Here is a 12,946-nt window from a genome sequence, read left to right on the forward strand (position 1 = left end):
AATATGAAATGTTCAGTCATGCGGAAACCCATTTTTTATGGAGTATGTTGGTAATTTAAGGAAGGAGAAGGGGTAATTGTAATTGATTTTACCAGAATGTTACTTTATATTTTGAGAGGTTAGGTATTTAAAGAAAGAAAAGGAAGAAAGATGGAAGGTATTTCATATGTAAACTTAAATTATGAAATATGCAAGAATAAAACTAGCATTGTTGGTCAATGACTCTAATATTCTTTGTGTTTTCCAACAAAGGGGCCTGTTCACAGTTCACAATAAAGCAGATTTTTATGTTGAGTTTAAAATACAAAATACGTGGGCAAAATTATAAAATTGAGATATAAAATATCAGTTACTGCATCTGGAAAATATGGAAAAAATATAAAGCAAAGTAATTTTAAATGAATTTGTATCCACTCCATTATCTATATATATAAAAAATATATATTTCTGGCCTTGTCTTCAGGGATGCAAAATTGCATCATGATGTATTTTTTTCCTCTTCTCAAAAGAAAATAGGGAATTTTTGCTTTGAACTTAAAATCTCTATTTTTGTTTTATATCAGCCTTTTTGACAGCTGTGTCAGTACCATGGAAGTATGAATGAGTTTATTCTATTAGGTACAATACCAGTAATACAATCAAACATGAAGTTCTGTATCCAGAAATGGTATTTGAGTACCTTTAAATATTTTAACTATATCTCTTCTGCCTTGGTATCTCCTTCTCAAAAGACTTTGAAAGCATACATTAATTTATTATCATCTATACTAAAGTAATTCCAATACTTTATCCTGTTCAATAAAATACAAACTATAAACTGTAAACTAAAAAAAAAATATAAAAAAAATGAATACATCCTTCATTTTGAAGGATTGATCTAGGATTTCTTGGAGAAGTACTTTTAGGTAATAATTCTGGATTATTTTATTTATTTATTTATTTATTTTACTCTGTTTTCAGATGGAAGACGTCATAGCCCGCATGCAAGATGAGAAAAATGGGATTCCTATTCGTACAGTCAAAAGTTTTCTTTCCAAGATCCCCAGTGTCTTTTCTGGTAAGAGTTAAAGTTAATTTGATACTATATGTAAGGGGATGCTCAAATGACAAGTATTTAACTGAGTGCTATGTGAAATGCCGTGGGACTGTGAGTGCTATTCACAGTCACCTGGTCTGGAGGAGACGTTGACTGTCCTGTCAGTATTTTAATAATAGAAATTGTGTATACGTTTCATGTTGGAATGTGCCCTTACAGAGATGATTTTTCCAGTAAGTTAGTGAAGAGAATACTTAATTTATTGCAGAAAGTAAATTATCTGAAGATGGCTTTATTTTTATTGCAGTTTTTCTGCATTGACAGTCTAATTTTTAACATGTTCTTATGGCAAGTATACAGAGTTTAGAGTATAGGTCAGTGTATGAAAGTAAGAACTGCCACAACAGCACAAAAAGAAAATGAGCATAGCATTGTGCAACTGATACTGACTTGTGACTGTATATATTTCATACAAAGCTTATGATCTGCTTTTGTGGGCTTGGGCCGTCTGTATGCAGAAGGCTAAGAATTAGTTGTCTATGATGACTTGCAAAACAGTAAACTTTATAGTTAATCCAAGTCAGTATTGTCATATGCACAAAAATCTGTCAATTTGTTTTTTAATTAACTAGTAACTCTCTTTTTTTGTTTGTTTACATACATTTGTAAACATTTCTTCATTTATGTATGTGCGAGTACACCTGCTTTTATGCTACCAATGACTGTGGAATTCCTTTGAAATAGAAGCCATTGTTAAACCTACTTTTTCCATACTGTGGTGAGCTCTGTAAACAGTTGCAGTTATTGAAATGGAAAAGGTAATCCTTGCATAGAAAATATTTACAAAAGATTTTTATTTTTTTTTACTCTACAGAGTAGGAAGTGTAATTCTATAATTTTAAACCTTTGGGATGTTTTTACTAGTGATTTAGTCTGGTACAAAGGAGGAAAGGTCTTAAGAGTGAACAAAATTTCTTCGTGATTTTAAAAGCAGCTTGTACAAAAACTAGGTTCTAAAGAATGGACCTTTATTTCCCATAAGTTAGTACTGCATGATATCCCATTAAATGATCCGTGTTATTCTTCTGTGCCTTATCTTCTGTGCAATTGACTTCAAGTTAGAGTACCACGATTTGCTTATCAGGAGATATATTTTCATTTTCTAATTAATTATTTTTATTTTTACTAAAACAGACATCATATTTTTAAAAAGTTGTTTAAGAATTCACTGATACATTCATAGCATCCACTGATACAATGATTTCTGTAAATAATCAAAAGTATTAATTTTATCAGCTGCAGGGAAGAAAAAGCAGAGTAATTGATTTTTTCCCTTTTGAGGTTTTCCACCTCACCACCAGAAAATCACAGCTGTCATTTGAGTTCCGTCAATATTTACTTTTATTCAGTTAAAAAACAACAACAACAACAAAAAACATGTATGTATGTATGTCTATATGCTCATATGTATATATCTGTGTATATATATGCAGACAGCTGCACAGAAAACTGTCCCATAAAAACTGGAACTTTGCAACTGTTTGTTTGTGGGAAGAAACAAAATGTGTGCCACAGTTAAGTCACATTCCTAAAAAATATGCTTTTGTTTACACATTAGATAATACCTGTTAGAGTCCTTTAAACAACTTAAAATTAAGGACATCCATAAATTGTCTGTAGGATTAGATTCTTATGGGCTAGCATTGTGATTGTGCCATACTAAAAGTAGGAGAGGTATTTGTATTTTTGTTTACTTGTATATTATAGCATTGATTCTAAAAACAACAGATGAAAGAATAGTTGAGACAGCAGGCCCTCTTTAATGCAGAATTACTGACCATGTCTTTTTAAGGATGATTGTATTAGCAAAATCAGCCTGGGGTATGGTATCTGAATTTGACCTTTTAATATAATGTTGTTATTATAATAAATAGGATGATGTAATTATATTATCTAATTTATTGAGTCATTCCTTAATGGTTTTACAATTAAAATATCTACACAAAGAAACATTTCAAATACAGATAATTCTCTATAGGTTGTACATATTATTGTGCTTCAGAAGAACATACACAAATACAAAAAAAAAAAAAAAAGGTAAATTAATTTCACCTCATGAAATTTTGAAAAATGGATGAATTATATTGCCTTATATTTTATGTATTTATAGAGAGCAAATACATTGCTTAATGTTGATATTTGGTGCATTTTTTCACAAGTGTGTGCAAGCTGCTTAAATTCCAATAAACCATTTTTATTCAATTTATACATTGAAATCTTTCAAAAAGAAAGTTGCCTGATAAAAATATTCTTGGTATGAGTTTGCAAGCTATTTGATGAAGGAGAATGCAATGTGTGGGAATGACTGTTCGCATTTTTATCCACATTCAGGAGTGTATCAGATTGACTAAGCAGCAAATGTGGCATAAATTCAAAGAGCTGGTGAATTGCAGACTAATTTGGATAGCAGCATTCCAGTGACCTGCATCCAGAAGGTGAAATAGATAATGAAAAAAAAAAAAAAAAGGCAATCCTGGACAGGTCTCCAATATCTCATGTATGTCAAAATATAAATCTCTGAAAACAAGGGGGTAAATATGGAACACCCCAGAATTATTCTGCACTGTGGCTTCTTGGGTTGATGAACTAATGGTTTCATCTTTACCGGGTGGGTGACAAATTGCTCAGAGATGTTGTGGAGTCTCCTCTAGAGATATTTTCAACCTACCTGGGCATGATCCTGTGCAACATGCTCTGCTCTAGTTGGAGCTGGACTAGATGATTTCCATAGGTACCTTCCAACCTCAATCATTCTGTGATTCTGTGATTACATTCAAAGCTTGTTTTACACCAAGATATGTATAATTCACAGAACAGATATTCTACAGTCTAAATGGCCAGCTACTTATATATTTATTTTTTAAAGTTAGTCCAAGCAAATACTATATGTGGTGTTTTCAGTATAGGTCTGTATTAATTAAATCTGACATTAACTGCCTTCTGGGGCCATTGTAACAGTATGCTGTATGCATGGTATGATTTTGGCCAAAAATGTTTTTATAATAGATTCTAGCCCTTACAGAGTACAGAGTCTTGTTGAACTGCCTTATCCAGCTACTGCTTGTGAGGGTAAGTTCAGTTAGGTCTTTGAACAGAGAGAACTGACAGTGTGCTATAGCAGATGGTCTTTGTAATGATGGTTCACCTCAGGCTGAGTCATCCACGATGTTATTTGCAACTAGGATCAGCCTAGATGCAGCAAGTAAATGAATATGCGTGAGGAGCATTGTAGAAAACAGACTAATATACCATGTACCCTAGTACAAAACTGGCTGAAAACAGATTTGCTAGGTTGTACTTTAAGTCCTACACTGATCACTTTTAATGGGAATTCTGATGGAAATTGCTTTATGCAAACAAATAACATTGCAGACAATGTTATCTGTTTGCTTAAACATATATAATGCTATGATGTAAGCTATCATTCAAGGAACAGCATATTTGAGAGTGGAATAATCTATTTTTATGATGAACAATATAATACGCTTATGACCATTCACATTATTGAGTGTGAAAATCCATAGCCACGCACTTTGTCTTTGAGCATTTTCATGTTCATTTTCTTAATGCATTCTGTATAGCGAATGTTTCTGAGAAAACAGAAGCAGGCTTTCCATTGGAGACTAATATTCCTCCATGAAATGTTCACCCAGACTTCCATATGCGTTATTTGTTATGTCTGGGTCATTTTACTGTTTTTTTTGTTTGTTTGTTTGTTTGTTTGTTTGTTTTTTAGTAGCTACTAGGTCTCTTGATCATCAAAAGTGTAGAACATAGATCATGATGAGAATTGATGAAGAGACTGAAAAAGAAGACTCAAAAATAACTGATAGCAACATCTGAATTCAATGAAGCACATGTGTACATCTCCTTAGAGACAGGTTGCATTCAGCAGTGCTAATGGATAAATTAGAGGGAGTGTTTCACATATGAGGTGATGGAAAGACCAGTGAGTATAATTTTAAAGGAGATTTTTTATTTTTATTTTGCAACACAATGCAGGTAATAGGTTTTCTTGAATGCTTGGTCCAATTCATTGCAATGTCTAGCATAGAATGGATTGTCTCTGTGCTTTGATGTAGTCTTTCACTAGTCACTATGTAAGTTCATAACATTAATGGGGAGTTAGTCACAATGGGGTTATTAAAATAATTTATTTTAAGATAAGATTGGTGAACTACTAAGGCTACTATAGGATCTTCCATAGAATCCTACTTAGATTATTGGCTTGAAACTAGAAGAAATTTACTGATTTCCAAGTGCACAGTTAGGATGCTGTAGGCTGAGTACTGCTCTTCCGCATAAGTTCAGAATGAGTCCGGTATAAAATGATGGTACATGATAGAAGTTGGCAATGTAAACTAAAAGTTTGTATGGAGGTTGTTTACTCCATAAAGTATTTTATATAGTGTTATTTAAAACTGGTGAGCTGTACAGGTGTTTGTTTGTTTGCTTGTTTTGTTATAAAAGTGTAAAAAAAGAGTCAGAACTATCTCTGAACTGAACTGAATTGGTTGTACATCTGTCTCTTGAGGGAGGGGCTGAGTCAGTTTTCTTGATAGCCTCGAGCATATTGCTACATGTCTGGCATACTTATCTATAGCTGGGCTTGAAGTTTACACCAAAGTTGTTTCCACGTGGTTCTTGGGGTAAAATTCTAGTTATCAATGTCTGTGGATCTAAGTAATTTTCTGCTGTAAACGCTGATGACCGCAGTCATAAGAACTCAATGTTCAGAAGGCACATATTTGAAACAGTATTTGATAGCTGGCTACGCTACAATAATGCAGGATGCCCTGTAATTCTACAATCTGTAGTCTCTTATAGGTGGAGTCATAGTTATGTTATTTATCAGATATATATTGTGGCTTTGATTTGAAACTTTAAAGGCTCCAAGGAGAAAAAATAAGCAGGAGAATTTGCTCTTTCTTTGTGATTATGCATTTTGATGAAAAAAAGAAGGGCTTGCTGTTGTTGTCTCCATGGTTTTAAAATGTTTTGGAGGAGTGAATAAAATAGTTTATATACACATCTTGCCAGTCAACAATAATAATTGCATGAAGATTGCCATGTGCATTCTTTACTAATACTGATTAGAGCATTAGGAATAAAAAGAAGGCAATTTGCCAGGGACTTGGTTCACCATTAGGCCTGGAAATGGATAAAAAAATCTTGCTTGAAATGATGAATGTAGGGAGTCTGACATATGAATCATAGGGATTAGAAGGAGCTCTAAAATATCATTTTTATTTTTACCAAGAAGAAATAGCAAGTAAATGCCAAAGTTTTGCTGTTCACTTTTGAGTAGAAAGAAGCATTCAGAGTTTACAGATAAAGCAGTGCAGTAGTTGAGCATTTGTTCTGGGGGTCTTTGATGGGTGGGTGGGAGGGTGGACTGGTCATTATTAGTACCAAAAGCTTCATAAGCTAATCAGAATGTGGATATTTTGTTGAGATAAATATAGTGACAGATTGGTATCGTATGGTTGTTATAGATCACCAATGTGATGCTTTATAGGACTTTAAAATGGACGTTACTTGGATGTACTTGCCGATGAGTGTGATGGGGGGAAAACTGAATAAAGTCTGTGGAGAATGTGCCCATTGAGTGGGGTGTAAGTGTACACAAGGGACATAGTTTAATGCTTTTGTTGAAGGAGGAGGGAGATATAAGAGAAATGTAAGTTCAATTACAGAATACGCAGAGATGATAAAAAATAGCTAAGGAAAGTATGTTCATACTAGCCATTCCTGGCTGCTTCTTTTCTGTGGCTCAATACTTTTAGAAAGTAGTCAAGCAGCAAGCTGGCAGTCTCAATAGTTTGGTCAGAGGTAGTGAGAGAGACCCCAGAATAAAGCAGTGTCATGGTAGCTCATCTCACCTGCAAATCATAGGTGAGTGAGCCCCAGGTATGAATCACAGGAGCTGCCTGCAGCAACAGTATTGCTTGTTATATAGAGGCAGGCAGCAAAAAATAAAGTGCAATACAGGGGGAAATGGATGACTCAGGGGACTAATAACAAGAAAGTGAGTGCTTCATCTGTCATTAGTTTTGATCTTACCCAGCTGAGTAATGAGCTCTTAGCATCTGATGACTGTTCAGTGCTGCATGTGAAATGAGTTGATATGTTTATACAATTCAGTACCAAAGATTACCTAACTGAAAAGATAAGAGAAAACTCTACTACTTGTATTGACAGAGAAAAAAATAATAATAATTAAAAAAAATACACCTGATATTTTTTGAAACAAAGTAATGTTGCATTATAGATAAACACAAGGATTTAGGAATTTCCCTTTTTTATATCTTTTCCAGAATAAAATAACCATGTGAGAGAAACCAGGATTCCTTTATCCAAAGCCCTTGATTTTATGGGTGTTTTTCCCCCTTCAGTGAGTCTCCAGTGCTGGGTTGGTGAGAGGTTCCCACTTTCTTTTTCCCTCTGTTCCTTCATCACACTAATCCTTTTCCTGCACTCTCCTACAGGTATAATTTAACAGTAGAGTCATTGCTGGGTACTCTATGCTACATCAGCTCCTTGTTATTTGCAAACAAAACCTTCAGTGTTAAGGCTGCAAGCTGGCTGTCTTGATTAGGTTCAGTCTTAGTAAAAGGTTTGTTGAACAAAAGATCTCTTGTCAGTACAGGAATGACAGAAGATGGCTCATTCCCTCTCGTGCAGGTTCAGAAGGGCAGATATGAGTGGGGACTTGCCATCTTTACTGTTTTATCTTTAAAAGCAAAACTTTTTAGAATAAAAGTTAATAATCCTCTATCCCCAAATAAGTAGTTGAAGTTAAAACACCAGTCATTCTTGTGTGCTGTTTCCATTCATCATTTTGTCAAAAAATTACTGATTTGCATTCCAATGTTCATAGTATTTGTGGGGTTGATACGGTTGATACGAAGGATTGTTCTCATTCATTGATAGGTTTGTTCTCTCGTTCATTGGATCTTGTTCATGATTTGTAGCACAAGAAGTAGTAGTAGAAGAGCTTGACTCTGGTGGCATAAGATTGGACAGAATCATTTCAAAGTATTGAGATAATTAACTGACAAATGAGTGGTGTTTTGTATGCTTTACCATTTCAGAAAACAAAAACACATATTTGAGTGCAGTCTACATTGCTTCATCTCATAGAGTTCCAGTTTGTTTGCTTGTCTGTCTTGGTCACATCACTGGGACTGTAAATATGGCCAGCAAAAGGGGCTCTTAAGCTGCTTAAAACTTGACAAAAGTTTAGCTTGGCCTTTTTTAAAAAATAAAAAATAATTAAAAAATCAAAATCAGTGATGTAGTTGTGAAGCTCAGAACGGCCATGTGGCACAGTAGGGTAGGCTCTGATCAAATAAAAGAGCTGAATGCTTGTATTCGCTTTGAATGAGAAATGAATGAAAGAAGTGAAGAACTGTTTCCAATAACCTTAAAGATCTATGATGATTTTTCTCCCTATTTTCATTTTAAACAAGGCATGTGTTTATACAATATCAATGATAAATCACTGTCCGATTTCAAACCTTTTCAATATGAGAAGCTATGTTAATTGGTTATTTTAAACAGAACAGATTCTTATTGGTTATTGTTCCCTCTTAACAAAGAAAAAAAAGTACTCTTGTTTACATTTCAATTTGATGGTGATTGCCATTGGGAGCATAAGTAAAAAGTTGAAAATATACTAATGGACGTTTGAAAATATACTAATGGACAATTTTGCAAAATTGTTCTAGGAAACTGAAATATACTGAAAACCCATTGAAAAGTCTTTTAAAGTAATCTGTGTGCAAAACAGTCATCATAAGTGTCGGTTCCCTTGAAGTCAGTAAATACGAAAAGCTTATTTTCATAAATATTTGCAAAATAAATAGGTCCCAAACTCATGTATTTATGGGCAAAAAATCTTAATAATTGTTCTTTTATTGCGAGATGTGACATCACTGGGAACATTCATCTTTTATTTGTTGTTTGTCCACATGAAGTGCACACTTTGAATTAGGTGATCCCCTGCTTCCCAAATGCTGTATAAAGCCTTGCAGCTCAGCATGCTTCTAGAGAAATAGATAAAAATTTGTTCCTAAATTTTCCTACTATATTTGGTCATGAAAATTATTCCCTCCCTTTCTTGCACCTTTTTCTTCCTAGCCTTCTTGCATGTAAAATTTTCTCATCTTTTTATTGTTATTATTATTATTATTTTTTCTGTGGAATGGGATTACATCTTTGAAGTCAGAGTACTTCTGAGAGGAGTGTGAGAAAACTTCATTATGGCCAAAAATTTACCTACTTTTCTATCTCTTGACATCCAGTTTCTGGATGCTAGACATGTAACACTCATGGAAATTGTGCCCAGAAAATGTCCCCTTGTCCCCCACCCCTTGCATGTGCACATGAGCATATATAACATGCATTTGTATACTATATGTATTTGCCTATGGAAGTGGTGCATCATATATGAGCTTAAAAACAAACAAACTTTTAAGCTAATAGAAGAAGCATCTGTAGAAGTGATTAATAACATAGGCTTACTGAAGTCTATGTGCATAACCAAAGCCCTTTAGGAAAACAAGACTAGAATACATCTAAGGAAGAGTGACTATTCAGAAAGATTCAAGAGTTCTATGAAAATATTTTTTCTTCATGCATAACTCTTTGAAATGTCTTAGGAAGAAGTACTATTGATGTTACATAGCAATGTTTATAATTAGTGAAATAAAGATCAGGGAGAGTTTCCAGGCACTTGTATTTGAAGTAATTGTTTTAAATAGTAAGCAAAGCAAAGTATACTAGTTGTCAGTTTATGAGGTACTTCTGTGACAACAAAGCTGTTTGCTTAAATCACACTGGATTTTTTTCACAAAGCAATTTTGGTGTACACAGAAAAGGAGTATTTTCTATGAGGAAGTGCTGATGCTGTGTTTGCTGTTACTGATTTCTCAGACAGGAGGGAAAGTTGTCGCTTATGTTAAGAATGAGGAGAGGAAGAGCATAGCTGCAGACAAATGAAGTCCCAGCATGAACTTGAACATGACTGGTTTTACCAGAATGTGAATTTGGTTACAGGATGCACTTGATAAATATTATCTGAAAAGTATCCCAGAAATGCACATCCACTTAGAGACAAAAAGAATGAAGACACAATCTGATTATTTTAAGGTCAGAAGTCTCAAGGTTGAGGACTATCCATTGTCCTGCCAAAAAACAAAGCTTTGCAGTAGCACTTAGGGTTTTTAACTGTGATTTCAAATGGTACTAATGTAATCCTAAAGCTAGAGGTACATTAATAGTTTTGGGTCTTGAATATGTGGTCAATTAGAGTGAAGCAGAATAGTTACAAAGAACATCTATGTAAAAACATGTAGTTACTTAGGTACTGTAATTGCTTTATAAATAGGTTCAATATATACTAATATAATTATATAAGGGAGTACACCGAAAATTATCCACATTTGTAATTTATGTAGATAAATTATGTAATTTATGTACTTTGTTGTCTGGTAGCATGTTTTTGGTTGGCTGGTGTATATGTATTATGTACCTATAGGAAGCAACATAGGCATTTGATAACAGATACAAATAATAGATTCTTTAGAGGTATCCTGCTAGTTGTAATACAGTGTTATGCTTTTGTTAAGTACTCATCCTCTTCTCTATTTAAGATGATACAAATGTGTCAGGGGTAGTTCTCTATTGCTCTTAAATGACATCTATCATTGACTTATCTTATGACTTCATAAGATACATAATTTATTTCTGCTTCAGTCTTTCCACTTTAATACAGGAAATTCTATCTTACTATCTTTGTCTACCATTTTCAAGTGATTTGAAATACTTAAATGAATCGCATGTAAAGAGAAAGTGGTGCTACATCAGTGGTGCGGACTTCAAGCGGCCATTTCTACAGCCAGATAAATATATATATGGCAAGTAGTTACAAAATCAAACCACTTAGAACGATTCCCTGTAGAATATGTCCCTTAAGCAAGAAATCACATTATCAGAGTTTACAATGTGACCTGTGATTTAGCTCTTACTACTGTTTTCAGCCATGAGGAAGAGGACTGTCATTGTGGTTGCATCAGAAGAGTGCAGACTTGTCTTTTCCAAAGGGCAGCAAGGAATAAATTTTAATAGTTGTATCTTTTTTGTATCTCTGTATCACTGCTGAAACCAAAAGATGTCAACAAACTAATTTTGCATGGTGCTGTTGTCATGTGCATTATGTAATAACAGATGTTACCATAATGGTAGCATTTTTTTTGTTAGCAGCATGTCAATTGATGACCCCCATATCATTGCAAGTAAGCTGCTCCAAGTCTAACTTTGTTTTACTGGTAGCTCTTGTGCATCTGGATTGCTTGGACTGAAACTAAAATCAAATATGGACTGTAAATTTATTTATTTTTAGGTTTTAATTTATTATTACTATTATATAATAAAAATATTTCACAACTGAGCTAAAAATAATACCTCTCTTTTTGGAAGAGAGGTTTTTGAACATTTAAAAAAAAATTAGCTTCAAGAAACCAGTGTTCTCACCCCTTTGGCACTGAAAAACTCTTGTAAATTCCAGTATTATTTCCTACCAGCTATGTTCGTGACAAAAAGTAAGATACATGAAATTAGAGTCACCCACACAGGAAATAAAGGTAGTTCCATACAACTTAGTATGATTGGCAATCTGTCAATATGAAAATAAATGGACCATAGGTATTAATTTGTATTCACAAATTATTTAAAAAAATAGAATAATAAGATCATGAACAATTTGTTAGTAGGAAATAAGAGCTTTCAAGTGTGTGATGACTGTTTCTTACAGCACTGCAAGCAAAGCCCATTATAGGATGTTCCCCAGCTTCACAACAAAGGTCAGAATTTGAATTTATTGTTTAAAAATCTGGTTTCTAGTTGTTGCAGTTGGAGAGCGAGCCTTGATGTTGAGAAAGAGTGCATAAGCTGGCAGGAGTTGCTCTGTTTTATATGATCACAGCCCCACAGATAGAGCAGTCTTGAGACCTGAGGATGGTGGCAGCTTTGAAGGCACAAAGCCCAGTGTTCCTGTTGTGTGGCTTGCCTTTTTGCTTCCCACGCAGCATTTGACTGTTTTTGCCATTCCTCGGAGCAGGAAGATCTCAGTGGGAATGATCTTGGTATTCTCATTTCCCCGTTAGGGATCACTGCAGTACATGCAGCTTCCCTGCTATGCTCCATGGACCGAGACAGTAGACCACATGAAATGGGCAGAACTGGTGTAGTGGGTACCTGGGAAGTCAGAGGGTGCAGGCTGGTGAGTTTGGCATTAGAGGAATGGAGAAGCAACCCTGGATTCTTCCAGGCAGAAAGTCCTTCCTTACAGTCCTCCCTCGCTGGCAGGAAGGAGGACACAGACATTGCAAGAACTTGGACAGGCGAGTCAAATTCCAGTGGGAAAAAAAAAATAAATGTGAGTGAGAGAGAAAGGGGAAGAGGGGAAGAGAAAATAAGCATTAATGCTCACCCACCCCCACCACATTTCATAGCATAATATTTTAGTTTATGAGGCCTGGTAGTGTTTGAGTGTAGGAGCAGGCAAGTGAGACTGATGGGTATTTGATGAGTGTCTCCTCTTAGAATAATATAATATCCAAAGAACTTGAGTTGCTGAGAATTTGTTGTATGGAAGACACCAAGTACCGAGTGTTAGCAGCAGACAATTCAAACACCTCAGACGTTCCAGAAATATTTTGAAGGATGTTAACAAAGTGCTTTGGGGGAATAAGAAAACACACAGACAGACACACAGACAGACACACAGACAGACACACAGACAGACACACAGACAGACACACAGACAGACACACAGACAGACACACA

The 12,946-nt window shown here is 34.7% G+C and overlaps 1 protein-coding gene across 8 annotated transcripts in view; it reads left to right on the forward strand.

Annotated features, from left to right (window-relative positions):
* Positions 1–12,946, forward strand: part of RGS7 (regulator of G protein signaling 7) — a 268,343-nt gene that overhangs the window by 105,323 nt on the left and 150,074 nt on the right. For all 8 annotated transcript variants that reach the window (XM_035320393.1, XM_035320392.1, XM_035320391.1 and 5 more), the window contains exon 3: positions 961–1,057. In XM_035320393.1, the coding sequence (XP_035176284.1) occupies positions 961–1,057 (97 nt within the window). The remainder of the gene's footprint in view (positions 1–960; positions 1,058–12,946) is intronic.

Source organism: Oxyura jamaicensis, chromosome 3 (assembly GCF_011077185.1).
Source record: "Oxyura jamaicensis isolate SHBP4307 breed ruddy duck chromosome 3, BPBGC_Ojam_1.0, whole genome shotgun sequence".
Lineage (NCBI taxonomy): Eukaryota > Metazoa > Chordata > Aves > Anseriformes > Anatidae > Oxyura > Oxyura jamaicensis.